At 41.7% G+C, this 24312-nt stretch overlaps 2 protein-coding genes across 2 annotated transcripts; both read left to right on the top strand.

Moving 5' to 3' along the window:
- The first annotated feature begins 861 nt into the window (after window positions 1–861).
- LOC143825148 (vomeronasal type-2 receptor 26-like) lies at window positions 862–13188 on the top strand. The gene is made up of 9 exons (XM_077313172.1): window positions 862–928; window positions 1073–1175; window positions 3429–3720; window positions 5600–6451; window positions 7055–7282; window positions 8954–9080; window positions 9920–10803; window positions 11813–11983; window positions 12592–13188. The coding sequence occupies exons 1-9, from the start codon at window positions 862–864 to the stop codon at window positions 13186–13188; spliced, it is 3321 nt and encodes a 1106-aa protein (XP_077169287.1).
- Window positions 13189–13331: 143 nt separating this feature from the next.
- On the top strand, window positions 13332–21839 carry LOC143825147 (vomeronasal type-2 receptor 26-like). Its single transcript, XM_077313171.1, has 8 exons — window positions 13332–13434; window positions 13772–13874; window positions 15075–15188; window positions 16310–16601; window positions 16880–17731; window positions 18748–18975; window positions 19703–19829; window positions 20914–21839. Exons 1-8 carry the CDS (start codon window positions 13332–13334, stop codon window positions 21837–21839), a joined length of 2745 nt encoding a protein of 914 aa, XP_077169286.1.
- The last annotated feature ends 2473 nt before the right edge of the window (window positions 21840–24312 follow it).

The following is a 24312-nucleotide window of genomic DNA, read 5'->3' as shown; positions in this document are numbered from 1 at the left end:
TTTTTGCAGTTGCTTTTTAATAAAGCCATTTACCGTATTTGCTGGCGTATAAGACGACTGGGCGTATAAGATGACCCCCCAACATTTCCACTCTAAATATAGAGTTTATTACATTACATTACAGTACTGAAGTGCACCCGGCGTAAAGGACGACCCCCTCACTTGGAGGCATGTTTTTCAGGGGGGAAAAGTAGTCTTATACACCAGCAAATATGTCAAATAGGAATGATTTTACCTGAAAGAAATCCTAACTTAAAGATCATAAATGTTCAGATTTTCACTTAGAGATCATTCCAAATTTATTTTAGAAAATAGCATGTGACAAATTGAGTCCTTGTTTTGGCATCTACAGGCGATCTGATACATACGAAAGATCACTTTTGAAGTAGCTTATTTCGTTATAAAGGTAAAGGTAAAGGTATCCCCTGTGCAAGCACCAAGTCATGTCTGACCCTTGGGGTGACACCCTCTAGTGTTTTCATGGCAGACTCAATACTGGGTGGTTTGCCAGTGCCTTCCCCAATTTTGTTATAGGGAGGTGGTTAAAATGCAGTAATTGATCACTCATTCTCCACTATGGAACTGACTATATGCTTTAAAAAAATCTCTTTTTTTATTTTCCATGTAAAAGTATACAGAAAAGAAGAACAGAATAGATAAAGGACATGCAGAATTACATTGTATTATATCCCCATTCCCCACTCCATGAGATCTTTCTATAGTCCTGGTGTAAATTTATTTGTCAAATTAAACCATGTAAAAATGCCATTGTACATGTCCAGTGGATTTCTATTGACAATGCTGATAAGTTTCGCCATTTTTGAAAGTTCATCCATTTTATCAAACCATAAGCTTAACAACATGCATATTGTCCTCATAGGAAACTTAACATTAAGGGCCTTTCTGCACATTGAAAAAATAGCATTACGTCAGCACAATGGCATAACCACTTCCTGTTTTCTGAGAATGGTTTTGTTTTGATTTTTTCCTTCCTTCGCTCCCAAGCTGAAAGTAATTCAAAAGCATACAGATTTCCTCAGATTCCCCCTCCACCTTTTTTCTGCTCTTTAAGGACACTCCAACACCTATGTGGAGATCATTCCACTCTGCACGTTCTGCCATCCGCCCTCCTTCATCAGCATACGAGCTCCACAATTGCCTTACATTTTCATCATGTAAATTTTTGGGGTTCTTTTAGAAGCAGGATGAGTCAAATGATGAAAGTTTATTGCTAAACTCATATCATTGGGGAGGAAATTATTGACAGGAAAAGACTGAGGTATAGGTGGGAATCTTTTTAAAATTTAAGAGAATGCAGTTCAGAAGTTGTGATTTGTTTTTGTGTATGCACATACGCAGAACACACTTTTTTCCAGGTTTGTTCCATGATCCATGTAGCCTGTTCACAACACCTATCTACAGATAAGTCATGATAAGAATAAAAAGTAGATTAATAAGTGACGTAGACAAATTTAATCAGCAGGGATGATGGTTTAGGGCATACTCCGTTGGGATATTGTTTTCATCCTTTTGTAAAGGTAAAGGTAAAGGTATCCCCTGTGCAAGCACCGAGTCATGTCTGACCCTTGGGGTGACGCCCTCTAGCGTTTTCATGGCAGACTCAATACGGGGTGGTTTGCCAGTGCCTTCCCCAGTCATGACCGTTTACCCCCCAGCAGCAAGCTGGGTACTCATTTTACCGACCTCGGAAGGATGGAAGGCTGAGTCAACCTTGAGCCGGCTGCTGGGATCGAACTCCCAACCTCAGGAGCAAAGCTTTCAGGCGGCTGCCTTACCACTCTGCGCCACAAGAGGCATCCTTTTGTATTACTATAAAAATGATAGTGATGCATTATTCTGTACAGGAGTATCAGCATCTTTTCCTGGGCCGATTCCGCACACATAGGATAATGCACTTTCACTGTGTTTTGGCAGATGGATTTTCCTGTTCACAACAGCAAAATCTACTTCTAAAGTGCATTGAAAGTGAATTATCTATTGTGTGTGGAATGGGCCCTGGTGATGCATGCTATCCAAATTATCTTTTGGTATGTCACAAGTAATTGATTCCTGAAGTTTCACATCATGGGAGCCAATTTATTTTCTGTTTCTGTTATGCTAACAGTACAGAGAAGAGTTGAACTTGCAAGAGATAGCCAACTTATTCTGTCCATGTCTTCCAACGCACAATTATCCAAATGATGGTGATTAATTCTGCCACCTCTGAAATCTCTTGATAGATCAAGTCAATCTTTCAAAACATAAAAGCAAAGAGTACAAAGAGTGACTCAAGTAGTTTCCACCGTACTATTCTGATCCGAAGTTCAGGAGACAGACAGGCATTTGTCAAGCTGTCTGGTCACTGGCGTTGTATTCATTAGGAGTTCTAAGGCAGGTTCCAGAATAACATCTGGAGACCGTATGTATAATGTGGAAACCGGGCATCCTGTGTCTTGAGAGAAGATGTGTGTTTAGTGATGTGGCCTTGGGGCTTTTGCTACTGCTCTATGTAGCATGCAAGACAGAGACAGAGAACTGTATCATTGGTGATCCTCTCCCTGTTGTTCATAGATATTTTCTATCTGGGGACCTCATCATAGGAGGCATTACTTCCCAATTCATACTGCCTCCTGCTGAGAATGACTTCAGTCAACACCCTCGCCAATCACAGATTGGTGAGAACCTGTAAGGCATTATTTCTCTTGCTAACTGAAACCATAATTCATAGAGCTAATAAATTACCCTGCAGGTCACAAGCAAAACTAAAGCACTCCTGCTCTTAAACATGAATTGATTCAGTTAATCAAGTGATCCACTAAAGTTTCCATGTATGGTTTTGAATTATTATATCACATCATATCCCTGTCTTCTTATCTCTTTCCAAGCTTTGCTTTTTTTTGAGGGGGGGAAGTTGGATTTAAGGGTACTGACATTTTCTATACTGCTCTGAATATATCTCCCCATCATTCCACCAATTAATTTTTCAGTAGTTACTTGTGACTTTAAAAAAACAATTAACTGTCCTTTTACTTGATTCCGTAAAATGAAATATTTTCAGAACATTCGTTTTGCTCTGCAAAGCGTGTCTTAAAATGCTTTTCAGCTCTTTGAAATTATTTTTTGGGAGAATTCAGAAAGGAAAGGTAGCCACCGTTTTCAAAGTGATTTCAGTTGAATTTAAAGTTTAAATCAAATTTGAATAATTTGCCCAGCTAGTTCAAATACCTGCAGAAATGGTATCCAATTTAATGCAATCACGCAGAATACACACGCTGGGTTGGACTATAAAATTAATAAATAAATAAATTAAATATATCTAAATAAAAATGTGCAATTACAGTATTTTTCTGGGTATGATGTAGCTTCTTGGTGGAAGAATATGGGTGAGGTTATTATTTTACTGAGTGAACATTTTCCTCTCATTCCAGTGTACTGACTAAAAACTACCAGCATATTTTGGCTTTGGTGTTTGCTGTGCAGGAGATCAATAGAAATCACCAGATCCTACCCAACGTCACTTTGGGCTTCAGCATATATGACAACTACTTTGACGCATGGTGGACCTACCGTGGCACACTGGAACTTCTTTCAACCTACAACCGATTCATCCCCAACTACAAGTGTGGGATCCAGAATAATCTGATAGCAGTCATTGGGGGTCTTTACTCTACCACCTCCCTCCACCTAGCAGGGATTTTGGGCCTCTACAAAGTTCCACAGGTATTAGAATAGAGAATCAATTAGTCAAATCGTCTTTGCCTTTCCAATATGACATTGTGGTGTGGGCAGTCTGATACCAAGGAGAGACTTGAATTTTTAATCATACTCCTCGACAGAGCACAACAGAGAAAGAATGGTCTCCCAAGGAGGTTTTTAAAAATACTTGTGCAGTTAAGAAAAAAAAATCACTAAGGTCCACTCATCTGTCAAGGAAGGCCCATGAAACTGTCTTCTGTGGATGCCATAGAGAAAGAGGAGGGAAGGAGCCATCTCTATATGCTTTCCCTGTACAGTTATCCCGCACACCATACAGGAGAAAACTAAATGCTCTGTTCATAGGCAGTAAGGGGACTTGCCTCTAGGTTTTCCGGAGAGGAACTTGGCTCCATGGGGGACTTGCCTCTGCGAATTGCCTCGAGTTTTCCCACATGGCCCATCTTGAAATCCTGTGTGTTTTCCAAAGGGAAGCATTTACAGACACACTTGAAGTACAATTACACAATGATATCTGTGTCTATTGTACAATATGCTGTATCAGAGGATGTGTGCGTGAACATGAAAGCTCATCCCATGAATAAAACGTTATTGGTCTTAAAGTTGCCCCTGGACTCTACATTTATTCTGGAACTTGGGGTGTGTTATTCTAACTGTATATAGATCCGTGTCCTGGGCACTTCTTGCCTTTTGATTAGGGACCAGAATCCTGATGGCACCTATTAAACCACCCCATACTGAGTCTGCCATGAAAACGCTAGAGGGCATCACCCCATGGGCCAGACATGACCTGGTGCTTGCACAGGGGATACCTTTACCTTTACCTTTAATCATGGGAAGTGACTGTGGGATGCCAGAAAAATGCCTCCTGTGCAAAGGTTTAGTTTATTAATGAACACAGCATAGCACCTCCCATGATTGACTTGGGTGCATGAGGCTCCTCACCCTTAATCCCTCCCATTTACCTATCTATTCAGTTCATTTCTGCCTTCCTTTCTCTCCCATGGGGGCTAACTCTCTGTGCCTTTGCACCATCTTAGTCTTCCTACAACTCTGGGAGATTCAAGAGACTGAGCGAACCTGACTGGACCAAGGTCACCCAGCAAGCTTCCATGGCAGAGCCGGGATCTGAACCCGCATCTCTCCGACCTTAGTCAGTTCTTGCACCAATGTCCAGTCTCATAAAGACTGACATTTCATTCCTAATGAATGAAGTCCAATGTGTTCTTCACTCATATGCCCAGCAGGAGCCGCACTTACAAATTGATTAGATTTTTGTAACATTTTCGGCATGTCTGAGTCAAAACATGCCTAACAACCATAATCAAGAGCAAGTTTCGCATTTAATACACTTGAAATGTATGTGGAGGGCCACCAAGATCCTGGAGGAGCTATGGCTGCATGAGAGAAACCAATGGGTTGTTTTCATTACAACAATTCACCCCAGGCTCTAAGGCAGCACTACAGTAACAGGGAACATGCTGATGCTTCTGGATGAATGGCTCAGCTTTCCACTTGTAACCCTGGGTGTTGGTAACACTGGTACAAGGGTCTACAGCATACAGGTGCCGTTGCTTCTCCTCCCACCCCATCATTTACGGCCAAGGACAGGGAGGAGGAATTTACAAGATTTTACTGGGCCCAGAAGAATTCTGGTTTGGTCTAGAATGTTCTCATGCAATTCAGTTGCTGCGATGGTGATTCTAGGTTCGTTCTCCATTCTTTTTCTAGTTAACATGACACATGCCCTCCTTTTCTGATGAACATTTCAAATCCTTAAAAATGAAGAGCACCTGGTTGTATAAAGAAAATCAAGAACAACTGATCATCGGAATAAAGGATCAGACTTGTAAAAATAACACATGCAACCATTATCTCTCCATAGTTCACTTACGGCTCCATTCCAAGGAAGAGTGATAAAGCAGAATCCATGTCCATCTACAAAATGGTCCCTGATGAAGCCTATGAGTATGCTGGGATTCTCCAGCTGCTGCTGCATTTCGGATGGGTGTGGGTTGGAGTCCTTACAGCAGATAATGACATTGGAGAAAGGTTTGTGCAGACACTACTAGCAGTTTTCCCTCTCAGAGGCATCTGCTTTGCCTTCTTAGAAAGACTCAAGACATTCTACCTTGGCAACGTTTTTGACTTCATCAATTTGTTGGTGTCAACATACAGTGTGGTCATGGAAAGCAATGCAAATGTCGTCATTGTTCATGAGGAACATGTGATGGATTTGAGATGGTTGTTATATTTACCAACAATGGGAATGGTGACCAAGGAGCCTCAAGGTAAAGTGTGGATTTTGACAGCTCAAATGGTGTTGACATCCTTGAGTTATCAAAGGAGTTGGGACATACAAGATATCCACGGAGCTCTGTCCTTCAGCATTCATTCAAGTGAAGTACCAGGATTCCAGGATTTCCTTCAGGCCAGAAAGCACTTCTGGACAAAAGAAGATGGTTTTGTCAAAGATTTCTGGAAAGAGGCCTTCAGTTGTGTATTTCCAACTCTATTTTTGAGTAAGGAAAGTGAAAAAATCTGCACCGGAGCAGAGAAGCTGGAGAGCCTTTCAAGGTTATTCTTTGAAATGGACATGATTGGCCAGAGCTACAACATCTACAATGCTGTCTATGCTGTGGCGCATGCATTGCATGCCAAGCAATCATGGCAGCACAAACACAAAGCCAGTGTTGATCAAAGGATATTCAAAGTTAATGATCCACACTCTTGGCAGGTAGGAGTGATTTGCAGGAATGCAACCAAAAGCTCCAATATGTGTTACTATGACATTTCCCTAGGAGCCGGGCCTAGGAGCAGTGCCCTTGCAGAGTTTGCGTTCTGCATATCAATGAAAATAACATGATAGTTTAGCAGCACTGGGAGATTTTGGGTTTTTTTTGGGGGGGGGGGATTACATGAGATTAATCCAGCTGCATTTATTGCCTGGTAGCTCCTCTTCATCAATGTTTCCTTATCTGTTCTAGTTAATATCATTTTTTAAATGAAATGGAATCAGTGATTCATAATGGCCTCCCAATGCTCTGGTCTATTGTGAAAAGTCATATTGCCCTGGAATGATTTCTCCAACCCCCCCCCCTCCCCTTCATATAAGGTACTCTGTTCATGGGTATATATTATCTACCTCCAGGACCATGGGATATGCATTATGGGAGGGTGATGTGCTTCAACGAATAAAGAGAAGGATTGGGGAAAAGACTGGGAAAAGACACATTTGGGAGAAGATGTCCATGTTTGTAACCAGCACTTGGCTAGATGGCCCAACTATTATCAGATTGTATCATTTAAATGTGTGTTTACTTTTCTTTATTCTTTTCAGCTGCACTACTTCCTAAGGGGTGTCTCTTTTAACAACAGTGCTGGAGACAAGATTTCCTTCGATCAGAACAGGGAACTGATGGAGGGATTTGACATCGTAAACTTGCTCACTTTCCCCAACCAATCATTCCACAGAGTGAAAGTAGGACAACTGGATCCTCATGCTGCCCAAGGCAACATGCTCACCATCCATGACCAGTCCATCATGTGGCACATCAGTTTTAAAGAGGTAGGATCTAAGAGAAGACAGCCTGGTGGTGTTTCCATTCTGAATGAATTATTCTTGACAGGCACATTGAATTTAAGTGAATGGAACTTCTTTAAGCAATGATTTCCTCATTTTTCAGAAGTTTCTGTGTTTATCTTTGGATGTATATGGGAGTGGCACAGAATTGAAAAATATGTTTTGTGACAGTTTCAGAGAGGTTAAAGTTCATCATTTTCACTACAAATCAGGATTGTAATTTGCTATATATATAAAACCACATGGCATTGGGTGTCTGACCATTTCTTTTACTATATGCAAAAAATGTTTCTTTTTTTAACACCTAATGGCACTAAAATTTTGGCAAACCATGACTTCCTCTCTCCTAAAGACCTCTGAAGTTTCTATAAAATAGGTCCATGGAGTCCCATTTATAACCTCTGCCAGCAGTTAACCTTATATGTATACAACAAGGATAATAATCAGAAATAAACTTGTTTCAAATGCCATTCAGGCCCCCTCCCAACCCTGGCCCAGGTTAAGGCTTCTGATGGGCTGTGGCAATAGCCACTGATGCCGCAGTGGCCAGAAGATGCCTGGCTGGATTAAAGGTAAAGGTATCCACTGTGCAAGCACAGGGTCATGTCTGACCCTTGGGGTGATGCCCTCTAGTGTTTTCATGGTAGATTTGATATGGGGTGGTTTGCCAGTGCCTTCCCCAGTCATTACCGTTTACCCCCCAGCAAGCTGGGTACTCATTTCACCGACCTCGGAAGGATGGAAGGCTGAGTCAACCTTGAGCTGGCTGCTGGGATCGAACTCCCAGCCTCATGGGCAGAGCTTCAGACGGCATTTCTGCTGCCTTAACACTCTGCACCACAAGAGGCTCTTCTGGTTGGATTAGGCCCATGCATAATGGAAGAGCTGGCCCATTGAGGCTCAGCTCCTCCCCCACACTTACGGTGTATCTACAGGGACACAAAATGTCATGGGGCATTTCTACACCCCAACAATGGTGGGATAGCAGCATGCCTTTATCCTACCATCTTGTGATGGGACCCCTGTGCCCCCCTTCCCTCCTTGCCGCCACCATCATGAGTCACGGCAGAACTTTCATACCCAGGAGTTCTGCCTGCGCATGCACAACTCTGGGATGAACTGTGTGTGCTTTGGGATTTCTTCCCCCATGCATACATGGGACACAGCAGGGCATGCTGCCCCACTGCCAGGAATTGATGGTGGCCTGGCTCGGCTGCCGCTGGGCATAATCCGTCATTCTCTAGATAACATTAAGCTGGAATAAAAACATGTGTTGGTCTTTAAGAGATCCAAAGTAACTTTGTCTCATGTTTTGTAATACAAAATATGACTATCCATCTGAAATATAAATCCTTAAAAGCATGAAAGTCTAGCCTAGGTACAATGTATGGATTTTTCCACAATATAATCATAGGTCCCCCTTCACAAAAATATCTTTTTTCTGATGCCAAAATAATTTATCAGACATCTGGGCCCTAAAAGAAATGAAACTATCCAGATATGTTCTCCTATATTCTGTTCTGTTTCATGTGTTGTTTATTAGTTCAATGAAAACCGCCCTGAGACTTCGAGGAGGGCAGTATATAAATCTAAATAAATAAAATAATAAATAAAATAAATATGGTAATAGTGTATTCTTCCCTATGTTTTAACCAGAAATTTCCTTCTTCTCTTTGTACGGAGAGCTGCCCACCGGGTTATAGTAAGAAAAGGCAGGAAGGGGAGCCATTTTGTTGTTACGATTGTGTTCCATGTACAAGTGGAAAGATTGCAAGGCAGAAAGGTAAGAGTTGATGCCTCTGTCTTCAGTCAGCTGTAATCTGCTTAGCATGGTGCTTATTTTGCACTAACCCGATAGATCTGTAATGCTGCCTCTGTTGTTATTCAAACATTCAAGTTCACAACATGTTGCATCCCCATAAAATATAAAACTGCACTGTTTTCCTCTACTACACAACCACAAAACAATAGTGATGATATCAAAATTAAATGGAGCTCTTCTGCCAGGTGTTTGACTGAGTTGAGGGCTAGGACCAACAACCCAATTCAGGCTATGTGGTATCATCTACCATACCCAACCCAGGGGTGGATGGGTGTGGGAGATGGGGGTGGATGGGGTTATGCTTCTAATCTTGGTTCAGGCTGCTTTTGTTGTCCTATTGGCATTGTTATGGGATTAGATGGGATTTTATATGTTTTATGGAGATTTTATATTGTAACCCACCACAAGTCTCTAAAGTAGCAGTCTAAAAATCTAAATAATCCTTATCCATTGTTCCTCTATATATTTGTGAAACACCCCTGTGGGAGGAGTGTGTCCAGGGTGTCCACACTTGAATACAGGCCAATCAAGGAGCTGCCTGTCCCCTGATAGGGCCAGCCTCTGCGCTCGCTCCCCTCCCTAGCAGCCTCCCTCACAAGGCGACTATAATGAGGAGAGGAAGGGAAGGTGATTTTAAACTGCTTAGAGACAACACTAGTTAAGAGTTTTATAATTTAGGAAATGCCCAATATATTAAATAATGTTTTTGATGCCAGATTTTAAAATTTAAAATGTTGCGGGATGGCAAATGCAGGTATATTCCAGCTCAATATCCTCACTTCCACTACCTTCATTTCCAGACATGCTTGAGTGCTACAAATGCCCAGAAGATCAATATCCAAACAAGGACAAAGATTCATGTATTCCAAAGGAGATCAGCTTCTTATCTTATGAAGATCCGCTGGGGATCACTTTAGTTATTTTGGCACTTATATTTTGTTGGCTCACCGTTTTGATACTGGGAATCTTCATGAGGTACCACAACACACCCATCGTCAGAGCCAACAACCACAACCTCACCTATGGCCTTCTTCTCTCCCTCTTGCTCTGCTTCCTTTGTGCCTTGCTATTTATTGGGCAGCCTGGGAGGGTGACTTGCCTCATAAGACAAACTGCTTTTGGCATCATCTTCTCCATCGCTGTATCTTGTGTGCTGGCAAAGACTGTCACGGTGGTTCTGGCTTTTATGAGCACCAAGCCAGGATCCAGGATGAAGAAATTAGTGGGGAAAGCCTTTGCCAATTATATGGTTATTTCCTGCTCACTTATCCAAGTAGCCATTTGTGGATTTTGGTTGGGAGTTTCTCCCCCAATCCCAGAAGCTGATGTGCATTCAATGACTGAAGAAATCATCTTGCAATGTAACGAGGGATCTTCTACCATGTTTTACTCTGTTTTGGGGTATATGGGTTTCCTGGCCTGTGTCAGTTTCATGGTGGCTTTCCTTGCCAGGAAGTTACCCGACAGTTTCAATGAAGCCAAGTTTATCACATTCAGCATGTTGGTGTTTTGCATGGTTTGGTTATCCTTTGTTCCAACATACCTGAGCACCAAGGGCAAATACATGGCAGCTGTAGAGGTCTTCTCTATCTTGGCTTCCACTGCTGGGTTGCTAGGGTGCATCTTTGCCCCTAAATGTTACATCATTGTGTTTAGATCTGAGTTGAACAAGAGGGAACAGCTAGTGAGAAGAAATAATTAAAAACTTCAGTGTAAGTCAAGAATATATGTATGCCTTTACTTTATTTTTTCTCCTAGAAAGTTATAAATCTAACCTGTCATAAATGCTGTGATACAAACCCAATCCCTTTGATATGATTTTTTTGAGTTTTTGCAGTTGTTTTTAAAATAAAAACATTTATACATATCACGTAGAACTTCTTTTGCCTGGAGAAGTCCTAATTTTATGATCTGCAATATACTACCAACCTAAAATGTTCAGATTGTCACATAGGCCCATTATGCACGGCCGCCGAAACGGCGATTTCGGGTCACATGGAAAACGCGGAGGGGGAAGACGCGACGCATACCGGTTATACACGGGGCGGGGCGCGACGGCGGCAAAACCCAGAGTAACCGATTATGCACGCGCCGATCCGGGCGCCGCTTCTGGTTGCGCCCCGCTCACCCGGAAGCTGCGCTTTCTTCCGCGTTTCACTGACGCGGCTTTTTCGGCGGCATGCACCGAAGCTGCAGCCGGTTGCAGCCGGCTCCGTGCGTTATCCGTGATTTTAGTCGCCGCCATTCCACCCCGAATGTGCGCTAAAACCCCCGTGCATAATGGGTCTTAGAGAGTATTCCAAAGAACCCAAGTTTTTAATAGTAAACAGCCTATGACAAATTGTGGCCCTACTATGTAGCATACCGGTGTGTGTGGGGGGTACATTTAATAATCTGACATATACAAAAGGCCACATTTGAAACCTTTGTTTTGTTATTGGGTGGTGAATACAATTCAGTTATGCAGGATCACTTTGTATGGGATCAATCATTCTACATTTTAGTAAGGACTGAAAAAAAAACAATAACTGCTGTCCTTGGATATTAATGGTAGTTCATTCCAGATCTTCCCTCACTTTCACCATGCATATCCTTCTGAATCAATTTTCCTCCCTTCAGCACTCTGTTTGCTTTCCACTCACTGTTTTCTGAGACTAGTTTTAATTTGATTTTTTCCTTCTTTTACTCCAAAGCTGAAAGTAATTCAAAAGCATACAGATTTCCTTGCATTGCAACCTGCACCTATTTTCTGCTCTTTAAGGATACTCCAACATCTACATGGAGATCATTCTACTCTGCACCCTCTGCTATCCTCTCTCCTTCATCAGCGTACAAGCTCCTCTATTGCCTTTCTTGTTCATCATGTAAATTTTGGGGGTTCTTTTACCAGCAGGATGAGTCAAATGATGAAAGTTTATTGCTAAACTCATATTATTGGGGAGGAAATTATTGACAGGTATAGGTGGGAATCTTTTAGAAATTAAAGAGAATGCAGTTCCGAAGTAGTGATTTGTGTGTATGTATGCCCATAACAGGCCTTTTTTTTCTCCCCAGTTTTGTTGTATGTGGCCTGTAGATTGCTTCAATGGTTCATAAAAATTATCTTCATAAAAGCCATATTAAGAATAAAATATATTGATTAATAAGTAATGTGGACAAATCTTAATAATCAGGGATGATGGTTTAGGGCATATTCCTTTTGGGTATTGTTTTCATCCTTTTGTACTACTATAAAAAAGTGATAGGGATGCATTATTCCATACAGGAGTATCAGCATATTGTCCTGGAGGTGTATGGTATCCAAATTATCTCTTGGTATGTCACAAGTATGTTTCTCAAATCCCTTCAGAAATGTTCATTCATTTTTCCGAGTGGTGGGCACATCAATTGGCAAACCTATTCGCTCTAATTAATGCTACTGGTCAAATCCCTGAACTGGCTAAACTCTATTATCTTGCCCATTTTTAAAAAGGGTAACATCAATCTGCCACATAACTACTGCCCTATTAGTCTACTGTCTGTTATAAGCAACCTGTATGCAAAATATCTAGCCAACATTCTTTCTAAATGGATCCATGACAATAACATATTAAGGCCAGAACAAATAGGATTTAGGAAAGGCAGTACCACACTTGACCTCTGTGCTATCTTATCCACTTTAATTGAGAAATACTTAAATCCTAAGAGAGCGAAATTATTTACAGCATTTATTGATCTTAAGTCTGCCTTTGATTCGATCCCGAGAGAAAAACTGTGGCAGAAATTGGCAGATTTAAACATTGAGGACCACCTATTACTTTTATTAAAACAACTACATTGTAATAATTTTGGCCAAGTAAAGTACTCAAAAGAGGGGAATCTAACTGATAAAATACCCATTAATATGGGAGTGAAGCAGGGATGCATTCTTGTTCCTCATTCATTTAATCTTTTTCTTAGCTATCTCCCTGTTCTCTTTGGGAGAACCAACAGTCACCTCCCTTTGGTAGATAATAGATCTACACCTCTGTTACTGTATGCGGATGATAGAATCATCCTTTCAAGAACCCGAATAGGCCTAACAAGATAACTTAGAACTTATTACTGTACCAAAACCCATCTCACGATTAATTATGAGAAAACGAAGATCTTAGTCTTTGCCAAAGCAAGACATAAATACCAGTGGTGAGAGGCAATCGAATCGAGCAAGTATATCACTTCAAATATCTTGGTATGAATTTTAGCTATAACAACAAGTGGACCTACCATATAGAGAAGACTGTCAAATCCTCTAAGGGGCAACTGGCTTTACTGGCAAAATTTTTCCACCAGAAGGGTAATAGGAATTTCTCAGCTGCAATGAAAATCTATACAGCTAAAATAATACCCCAACTGCTTTTTGGAAGCCCAATTTGGATGGGTGCATTCAGCAACCAATTTGAAAAATCTCAATCTATATTTTTAAGGCAATTGTTGGATGCACCAAAATGTGTCACAAACCATACACTTTTAGCGGAGCTTGGTCAACAGACTCTAGAAACCAGAGCCTGGCTTTGTACATTCAAATACTGGTTAAAAATCGACTTCAATTCTTTCCCACTATCTCTAATTTCTAACACTTTAGGAGAGCCCTATTTTATTAAGGGTAAGTTTTCATAAACTTCATTGCTTAGGATTAGATTTATCTAGTCTAGTTAATTATGATGAAAGCACAGTCCTGAAGCTGATTACTAAAAGACTAGAAGACCATAATATGCACATCAACCCACAGGATCTGTTCACCAGGCCACTGGGACATCCCCTGGTCTTATAAATCAATGTCCCTATATCATCAAGATGACCATTCCCTTAAAAGGGCCTTTCTCTTTGTGCGCCTAAATATCTTCCCTTCAAACCTATCAAGAGGTTGCTTCCTTCAAATCCTTTGAAATGAGAGAAACTGTACCAGATTCCCTTAACCACCTATTATTCAACTATCTCAAATTTCAGATGTTCCATCATTATCTGAGGGGTTTTATGGGGAAACTGAAGTATCTGTGCATCAATGGAAAACATCTAGTGAAGATGTTGCTGAGTGCAAAGGAGCCTTCTCAGATATTTGACCTTGCAAATATCCTGTCAATTATCTTGAGAACTAATTTATCTCTGCTGCATGAGGCTGGGAGTTCAATCCCAGCAGCTGGCTCAAGGTTGACTCAGCCTTCCATCCTTCCGATGTCGGTAAAATGAGTACCCAGCTTACTGGGGGGTAAACGGTAATGACTGGGGAGGGCATTGGCAAACCACACTGTACTGAGTCTGCCATGAAAAGAGGGCATCACCCCAAGGGTCAGACATGACCCAGTGCTTGCACAGGGGATTCTTTTACCTTTAACTTACTGTTGTCCATATGTCTATGCCTGGAATTTGTTTTAAATTTGTTTTATGTATATCAAATCTTATGCCAATAAAGGTATCTGAATCTGAATCTTAAAAGTATGTTTCTTGAAGTCTCACCTCTTGGGAGCCTATTAATTTTTTATGCTAACAGCAAAGAGAAGAATTGAACTTACAAGAGATAACCAGCTTATTCTGACCATGTCTTCCAACACATAATTATCAAAATGATGGTGATTATTTCTCCCATCCCTGAAGTCTCTTGATAGTTCACGTAAATCTTTGAAAATGTAACCACAAAGAGTGCAAAGAGTAACTCAAGTAGTTTCCACAGTACCATTCTGATCCGAAGCTCAGGAGACAGACAGGGAGTTGTCAAGCTGTCTGGTCACTGGTGTTTTATTCATTAGGATTTCTAAGGCAGGTTCCAGAATAACATCTGGAGACCGTATGTATAATGTGGAAACCGGGCATCCTGTGTCTTGAGAGAAGATGTGTGTTTAGTGATGTGGCCTTGAGGCTTTTGCTGCTGCTTTATGTAGCATGCAAGAGAGATACAGAGAAATGTGCCACTGGTGATCCTCTCCCTGTTGTTCATAGGTATTTTCAATCTGGGGACCTCATCATAGGAGGAATTACTTCTCAATTCATACTGCCTCCTGCTGAGAAGGACTTCAGTCAGCACCCTCGTCAGTCACAGATTGGTGAGAACCTGTAAGGCATTATTGATCTTGCTAAATTGTATCATTTTCTGAGGAGTTCTGCATGTCACAGATAGATAGATGAACAGACAGACATACCCTGTTGTCATTTTAGATCTGAATTACCTGTTAATAGTAACATAGTAGAACTGGAAGTCATAATTTTATCCAGTTTGCCTGCAAAAAACAATTTCCCCCCCTCCTGTAACTTTCAATTTGTGAAATCAGTCCAGCAAAGATTTGAATCTAGGACTTTCTCTGAAACAATAATTAATACAGCTGATACAGCTGATACATACAGCTGCTTTAAGATGCTTAGGGCTAATCCTGCATTGAGCAGGGGGTTGGGCTAGATGGCCTGTATAGCCCCTTCCAACTCTATGATTCTATGATTCTATGATCATCCTGCAAGTCACAATCAAATCTAAAGAGTTCCTGCTCTTAAACATTTCTTGATTCAGTGAATCAAGTGATCCCTTAAAGTTTCCAGTTATGGTTCTAAATTATATCACATCATATCCCTGTCCTCTTATCTCTTTCCATGCATTGTTTTTTTTTTTAAGGCAGGGAATTTGAATTTAACTCGCTGAAGATTTTTTTTTTGTATAGGATAATGACATTTTCTATAATGCCCTGAATACATTACTCCATCATTCCACCAACTAATTATTATTTTAAAAAAACAATTGTTATTAAAAACAAAACAATTAACTGGCTATTTTTATAACATTCTTTTTGCTCAGCCAAACTTGTTTTAAAATTATTTTCAGCTCTTTGAAATTGATTTTTGGAGAATTCAAAATGCAAAAGCAACCAGTTTTTGAAGGGATTTCAGATGAATTTAAAGTTTACATTTAATCCCCCCCCCCCAGTTCTACAGGCAGTTTAAATACTTGCAGAAATGGTATGCAGTTTGATGCTATCACACATAATACACACTCTAAGACAACTGGTTAAATAGGAGCAGACTAAAAATATAATAAATAAATTAAAAAACAAATCACTAAATAAAAAAGTGCAATTACAGTATTCTTCTGGGTATGATGTATCTTCTTGGTGGAAGAAGATTGATTTGATAATTATTTTACTAAGTGACATTTTTCCCTTTAATGTTGCATATGACTCTCATTCTAGTGTACTGACTAAAAACTACCAGCATATTTTGGCTTTGGTATTTGCTGTGGAAGAGATCAATAAAAATCACCAGATCTTACCCAATGTCACTTTGGGCTTCAACTTGTATGACAGTTATTTTGACGCATGGTGGACCTATCGTGGCACACTGGAACTTCTTTCAACCTACAACCGATTCATCCCCAACTACAAGTGTCTGATCCAGAATAACCTAATAGCAGTCATTGGGGGTCTTTACTCTACAACCTCCCTCTACGTAGCAGGGATTTTGGGCCTCTACAAAGTTCCACAGGTAATAGAAAAGAGGAACAATTAGTTAAATTTTCTTCACTGGGTCCCGAATAATTCTGGTTTGGTCTTGAATGTTCTCGTGTAATTCAGTTGCTGTGATTGTGATTCTAGGCTCATTCTCCATTCTTTTGCTGTTTGCATGAAACATGGCCTCCTTTTCTGATGAACCATTCAAATCCTTAAAAATGAAGAGCACCTGGTTTTATAAAGAACTGATTAATGGGAAAAAAACTTGTCAGGTTTTTAAAAATCACACATATAACCTTTATCTTTCCATAGTTCACTTATGGCTCCATTCCAAGGAAGAATGATAAAGCAGAATCCATGTACATCTACAAAATGGTCCCCAATGAAGCCTATGAGTATGCAGGGATTCTCCAGCTGCTGCTGCATTTCAGATGGGTGTGGGTTGGAGTCCTTACAGCAGATGGTGACATTGGAGAAAGGTTTGTGCAGATACTACTGGCAGTTTTCCCTCTCAGCGGCATCTGCTTTGCCTTCATAGAAAGACTCAAGACAGTTTATCTTGTTAACTTTTTTGACTCGGTCAATTTGTTGGTGTCAACATACAGTGTTGTCATGGAAAGCAAAGCAAATGTCATTATTGTTCATGAAGAACATGTGATGCATTTGAGATGGTTATTATATTTACCAACAATGGAAATGGTGACAATGGCCCCTCAAGGTAAAGTATGGATTATGACAGCTCAAATGGTGTTGACATCCTTGAGTTATCAAAGGAATTGGGACATACAAGATATCCACGGAGCTCTGTCCTTCAGTGTTCATTCAAATGAAGTACCAGGATTCCTGGATTTCCTTCAGGCTAGAAAGCACTTCTGGACAAAAGAAGATGGTTTTGTCAAAGATTTCTGGAAAGATGCCTTCAGCTGTGTGTTTCCACCTTCATTTGTTAGCAAGAATAGTGAGAGAACCTGCACTGGAGCAGAGAACCTGGAGAGCCTTTCAAGGTTATTCTTTGAAGTGGACATGACTGGCCAGAGCTACAACATCTACAATGCAGTCTATGCTGTTGCCCATGCTTTGCATGCCAAGCAATCATGTCAGCATAGCCACAAAGCCAGAGTTGATCGAAGGATATTGAAAGTTAACAATCCACAGTCATGGCAGGTAGTAGTGATATGCAGCAATGCAATAACTGTGATATTTTCCACAGAAGGGGAGAAGAGGAGCAGAAGGGATGGGGGTTTGGCATCTTGGCTGGAAAGGTGCCCCAGCCCGTGGTGGAATTTAATTAGGACAACTGGAAAGAACCTTACAGATGGCGGTTGAACTACTGCAGGGGTGGGAATCTGCCTCCTTCGCCGTGTCCTTTATTGGCTGGCTGCATTTGGATTTTGGGGGTTTGGGGCTGTATTGGCATACACCGGTTTAAAAAAAAATTACAGTTGGGGGGAGCCTTGGAGATCCACAAACCTTCTATTGGTTGCTTCTAGTGATTGACAGGCCGAGGAGCTGCTAGCGAGGAGTGATGTCCAGTGATGCATCAGGGCCTCACAATGCTCTGGTCCCTCGCGAAAAGGCATATTGGCCTTTAAAACTTTATACGGGGGAGGGGAGGCAGGGGAGGTGTACTTTATACAGGGGAGGTGTATGTATGGGCATGCATGTATGTGTGCTGTTTCAAGAGATTTGTGGGAAGTGGAAAGCTTTCTGCTGAGGAGCACCAATTTCCCACACATACAACACCAACAGCAAGATACCGTTGAGTCTTTCCTTTCAACTTATGCCCAAGGTGTCATGATTTAGGCCACACCCAGGCTCTTTCATGAGAAGACTAGAGACTATTGTTCAGCATGGTGTTAATGTTGGGGCCAAGATATTTTTCTGCTTCTTCTTACCCCCCCCCCCCAAGCACCCGATAAGGTACTCTCTTAATGGGTATAGGATTGCATATATATTATCTACCTCCAGGGCCATGGCATGTGCATTATGGATGGGTGGTGTGTATATATTTTATTAGATAGGTGCCATGCTAAGTATCCCCTGTTCACTGCCTGCTACAATGGATTGAACAGAAGGACGCAGACAGAAGGAGCAGTTGACAATGCATGTAAAGGTCACTTGGCTAGATGCCTCCCCTATTTGCATCTTTTAAATGTATATGTTTTCTCTGTTCATTTCAGCTGCACTACTTTCTTAAAGATCTCTCTTTTAACAACAGTGCTGGAGACAAGATTGCCTTTGATCAGAACAGGGAGTTGATGGAGGGATTTGACATCATAAACTTGCTCACTTTCCCCAACCAATCATTCCACAGAGTGAAAGTAGGACAACTGGATCCCCATGCTTCCCACGACAACATGCTCACAATCCATGACCAGTCCATCATGTGGCACAGCAGTTTTAAAGAGGTAGGATCTGAAGGAAGACAACTTGGTAGTGCTTCCATTCTGAATGAATGATTCTTGACAGGCACAGGGAATTTTACTGAATGGAACTTCAGAAATATTTCCTGAAGTTTCAGGTGTTTCTGTGTTTATCTTTGGATGTATAAATTAGTGGTACACACTAGAAATACATGTTTTGTGTCATAATACCAGAGAGGGTAAGATCATCATTCTCACTACAAACCAGGATCGTAATTTACCAACAAGGAGAAAAGCTATCTAGCTATCAATAATAATCAGAAATAGACATGATGCAGGCGCCGTTTGGGCCCCTTACCACCAATGACCCGTGTTAGGGCCTCTGATGACCCACGGCAATGCAATGTAGATTCTTCAGCATTCCTTATCTTGCTGCGGTGCCAGCAGAGGCATGGCTGGGTCAGGCCCATACATAAGGGATGAGATTCCACCTCCCCCACATCTACAATGTCTCTGCAGGGGCACAAAATGCCCTGTTTGGTTTGCTGTATTGCAGGGTCCAACGGGGCATTTCTATACCCCAATGATTGTGGAAAAGTGGCATGCCCCTATCCCACCATCCTGTGATGAGACTCTATGTCCCCTTGCCCCCCCCCCCTGCCTCCACCACTGTTATGAGTCACAGCAGATATGTCCTACCCCGGAGTTTTGCGTGTGCATGCCTATATTCTCCTAAAGGGTAATAATGTATTTTTCCCTATGTTATAACCAGAAATTGCCTACTTCTCTCTGTACGGAGAGCTGCCAGCCAGGTTACAGTAAGAAAAGGCAGGAAGGGGAGCCATTTTGTTGTTACAATTGTGTTCCATGTACAAGTGGAAAGATTGCAAGGCAGAAAGGTAAGGGTTGATGTCCTCAGTCAGCTGTAATCTGCTTAGCATGGTGCTCATTTTGCACTAACCTGATAGATCTGTAATGCTGCCTCTGTTGTTATTCAAACATTCCAGTTCACGCCATCTTGCCTCCCCATTAAATATTAAACTGCTCTGTTTTCCCCAGCTATACAAACAAAAAACAATAGTCATGATATCAAAATTAAACGGAGCTCTTCCACCAGGTGTTTGGCTGAGGTCATGTCTAGGAACAATGAAGCCCCTCCTCAGGCTACATGGTGCCATCTACCATACCCCACCTGGGGGGGGGGATGGCGGTGGGGGGGCTGGCTAGGCTGCCAATCTCAGTTCAGGTTGTTTTTATTATCCTGTCAGGGTTGTTATTGGACTACATGTGTTTTTATGTTTTATGGGGATTTTATAATGTAATGTGCCTCGAGTCTCTAGAGCAGTGAGCTTAAAATCTAAATAAAAACAATAATAACAATACTTCTACAACTATTACTACTACTAATAATAATAATAGGCTTTTTGGTATCTATTCTGTATAATGTTTACCACATAAAACAGCATAAAATGGATTGGTGGAAAAGCACACAATGACATTTTAAGAGAAGAAAAAGATACAAGGTTCAGGGTGCTTTCAATGTGATGTCCGCATTGTTAGGGGACTAGATGGGGCTTTATATGTTTATGGGGATGTTATATTGTAACCCACCATGGGTCTCTAGAGATGGCCGGCTAAACCCGTCAAAAGAGGCCAGGCAAAGCGCACAGTGCATTAAAGGCAACAGTGCGCTCCCACAACCAATGCCAGGGCATCATGCTGCCCTAGCTCTTTCCCATGCATGAGCCCTGGAATCTCCTCCCTCCCTCCTCCTTTCATCTCCTTCTGCCCGCCTAACCCACTGTCTCAATGGCGCCCCCGGGTAAGCTCAGGCCGCTTTATGTTAATAGTTTTAAAATTTTTGAAATGCCCAAGATATGAACTGATATTTCTGAGGCCAGAGTTTAGTATTTTATGTTGTGGGATAGCAAATGCAGGTATTTTTGTCCTCAATATCCTAACATTCACTAACTTCATTTCCAGACATGCTTGAATGCTTCAAATGCCCAGAAGATCAATATCCAAACAAACTCAAGGACTCATGTATTCCGAAGAAGGTCAGCTTCTTGTCTTATGAAGACCCCCTGGGGATGAGTTTAGCTATCTCGGCACTTTCATTTTCTTGGCTCACCATTGTGATACTGGGAATCTTCATGAGGTATCACAACACGCCAATCATTAGAGCCAACAATCACAACCTCACCTATGGCCTTCTTCTCTCCCTCTTGCTCTGCTTCCTTTGTGCCTTGCTATTTATTGGGCAACCTGTGAAGATGACATGCCTCATAAGACAAATTGCTTTTGGCATCATCTTCTCCATCGCTGTATCTTGTGTGCTGGCAAAGACTGTCACGGTGGTTCTGGCTTTTATGAGCACCAAGCCAGGTTCCAGAATGAAGAAACTGGTGGGGAAGTTCTTCGCAATTTATATTGTTCTTTCCTGCTCTCTTATCCAAGTGGGTATTTGTGGAGTTTGGTTGGGAATCTCTCCTCCATTTTCGGAAGCGGACGTGCATTCAATGACTGAAGAAATCATCTTGCAATGTAATGAGGGATCTCCTACCATGTTTTACTCTGTTTTGGGCTATATGGGTTTCCTGGCCTGTGTCAGTTTCATGGTGGCTTTCCTGGCCAGGAAGTTACCCGACAGTTTCAATGAAGCCAAGTTCATCACTTTCAGCATGTTGGTGTTTTGCACGGTTTGGTTATCCTTTGTTCCAACCTACCTGAGCACCAAGGGGAAATACATGGTGGCTGTGGAGATCTTCTCTATCTTGGCTTCTACTGCTGGGTTGCTGGGTTGCATCTTTGCCCCTAAATGTTACATCATTGTGTTTAGACCTGAGTTAAACAACAGGGAACAGCTAATCAGAAGTAGAGTGGCAATACAAGCACCTGTGTTTGGGTGAGTGGGCCGTTTGTCACGGCAGGGTCTGACGCGGCAAAGAAAACACTGTGGGGTGAGCCGGGACTACATTTCCCAGCACCCCTAGCATGGAGCGACATCAACGGCTGCAAGGGGAGGGGCTGGGAGCCGCTGTGTAACAGGAGCCACATGAAGTGCATAGCCTCTTTTACCCCTCGGAGCCAGAAGCAGCACTCACCCTCCCTCCCTTGATGTTATGTTACAAAAATTTTGGTTGTGTGATTGTTAGATTTAGTATTTTGAATAACTGTCACAGCTGGCAGATGGTCCGCTGGAAGCAAAGGGGTCAAGCTTGCGCGCTGACCTATTGGTTTAATGGGGAACCCCATAAGGGGCTGTGTTAAAGGGCTCACGTTTCCAGGTGGCAGACAAAACCCACTAGAGGCAAAACACCATGCAGGTTTTGCACTACGAGGCCACCTCCCGCAGATTAGCAGGATGTCCAGGTGAAGGCTTTCTAAACAGAATCACCTGTTGAGGGATCTGCTATCAATTGGATCTGCCTTGTGGTCAGCTGACCACAAGAGGGCAATATCCGCTCCCATGCTTGGTCACCTCCCACAATGAATAAACAGCTGTGGCCATTTTCCATGCCAAAGAAATAAAAGTTTCAGCGTTTTATTGAGGTGCGTCTATTTCCCCCTGCAAGGCAAATGAATACCATTAAAGTTCATACATTGCAATTTACATGGGTTTCTTCTGAGACTGCCCCACAAATCCAACCTTTTCAAAATGCTTTTATTCCCTCCGTTACAAATGATTTGGAAGTAGTATGAGTGCCAGTTAATGCAATTACAAAATGGCCTTATATGTTCCTTGTGTTTCCATTTTAGTTGCTTAATAAATTTTTATATCATTATTAACATGCAATGAAATGATTTGTTGTTCAACCAAAAAACAAAACAAAACATGGGCATATGACCAATTAAAGCTTAATAATGAGCAATATCTCTGTTGTCTGAACTCTTTGTTATATACCTGCCTATCTCAACTTCCGTACCCTTTAGAAACTCCTGAAACATTCCCCAGGCTCCCAGAAACCCCATGATTTTCACCATTATGTAGAACATGCTTATGAAGCATAGCTGTGTATACACTCACATAGGGCCCTTCCCCTTCCCATGCCTTCCAGGCTCATCACTAGCCATTTTGGGGGTGCGGGTGGGTTGGTTAATATGCCATATATAGGCATATTATGATAAATGTTTATCTCGCTCCCATTCTGGAAACCCTTCCAGGGCCATCGCTGTGCTTTCGTTACACCGTGGAAACAAGGGAAAAAATAGACTATATTAGGATTTGAAGACTTAAAAATGTAGTTCTTTGTCTTCGTACAGTATAATGAAAAGTGACTAATTATTAGAAGGTGGACAAGATTTAGTCTGGCTAGATGTAAAGTAAAATAACGATGTATCAATATGATAAGAATAAAATATAGATTAATAAGTGATGTAGAGGGGGTGTGGCCAAGATATCGTTCTGAGAGGATTGCAGTGCATTTGCAGTGCAATCACTGAAGCCTGACAGGGGCCAATTGTGGAAGCAATTGGCAGAAAAGAGGAGGGGTACGCAAACCCCACCTCACCTTTCTACCCAGGAAGTTCTTGGGGCCGTCTCCAATCCTTTAGGGAGTATATCTCCCTGGATTATAGGCTGTCAGCGTTTCGGGTAAAGAGGACGAATGCCATATTCTTTCTCAGATTTTTCTTTTCTCGCTTTCTCAAAGAATCTTAAAGAATCTGCTTCAACCCTACACGACAATTTACTGCAAATGAACGCTGTGAACTGAGGGGAGGACATCTGCTGAGTTCCAAAACATCATTTACTGCAAGTATCTCTCGGTCTATTTTTTCGTCTCTTTTCCTGCATCAAAGCCCTCTGTTTCCCCCCTCCTTTTGCTCTGCTCTGCCCAAAGCCACCTCGTTAAGAGGCAGGCTAATTCTCCTTTCTAAGCAGAAGAAGGACTCAAATCAACTCAAATTAATTGGCAAAAGCTCTTACTGCAATTGTTTTGGTTTTCGGAGATAAGAGATAAGAGCTGTGAATGGGAAGATCTCATGAGAATTCTGTTCCAGTACGAGAATATCTGCTTTACTGACTTCAATACGTCACATGCCAGTGCCAGGAACGTCAGAGGACAAAACAGAGGACCACTACTGGCCACTTGTAAAATTGTCTGAGGCTGGTTGTTGATTTTCAAGCCAAAAACTTGTCTATGTTAAAAAGAATGGCTCATCTAATAGAGAAACAAACCCAAGATTTGAAAGTATTTACAGAAGGATTGCGCAAAAATATTTTCAAGGAGATCCAAGACGGCAAGGAAGAAGTCTCTAACAGGAATGATGGATCAATAACAGTGGCTGATGATAGCTCTAAACAAGGTGGAAAACCAACAGTAGAAGAGAAATTTGAAACTTTGGAGATGGAAAAGGGGATGTCGGAGTCCTGCAGCCCAG

This window comes from Paroedura picta, chromosome 16 (assembly GCF_049243985.1).
Source record: "Paroedura picta isolate Pp20150507F chromosome 16, Ppicta_v3.0, whole genome shotgun sequence".
Classification (NCBI taxonomy): domain Eukaryota; kingdom Metazoa; phylum Chordata; class Lepidosauria; order Squamata; family Gekkonidae; genus Paroedura; species Paroedura picta.
The sequence above is the reverse complement of the archived record's forward strand: the minus strand, read 5'-3'. Positions and strand labels throughout refer to the sequence as shown.

Excerpts from the sequence above, each read along its gene's own strand:
- LOC143825148 (XM_077313172.1), top strand. The coding sequence starts at position 862 with ATGCATATTGTCCTCATAGGAAACTTAACATTAAGGGCCTTTCTGCAC. Across the intron at positions 6,452-7,054 it reads ATGATCCACACTCTTGGCAG|CTGCACTACTTCCTAAGGGG; the intron begins GTAGGAGTGATT and ends TATTCTTTTCAG. Across the intron at positions 10,804-11,812 it reads TGAACAAGAGGGAACAGCTA|CTGAAAGTAATTCAAAAGCA; the intron begins GTGAGAAGAAAT and ends TTTACTCCAAAG.
- LOC143825147 (XM_077313171.1), top strand. The coding sequence starts at position 13,332 with ATGAATTTTAGCTATAACAACAAGTGGACCTACCATATAGAGAAGACT. Across the intron at positions 16,602-16,879 it reads GCCTCTACAAAGTTCCACAG|TTCACTTATGGCTCCATTCC; the intron begins GTAATAGAAAAG and ends ATCTTTCCATAG. Across the intron at positions 17,732-18,747 it reads ACAATCCACAGTCATGGCAG|CTGCACTACTTTCTTAAAGA; the intron begins GTAGTAGTGATA and ends TGTTCATTTCAG.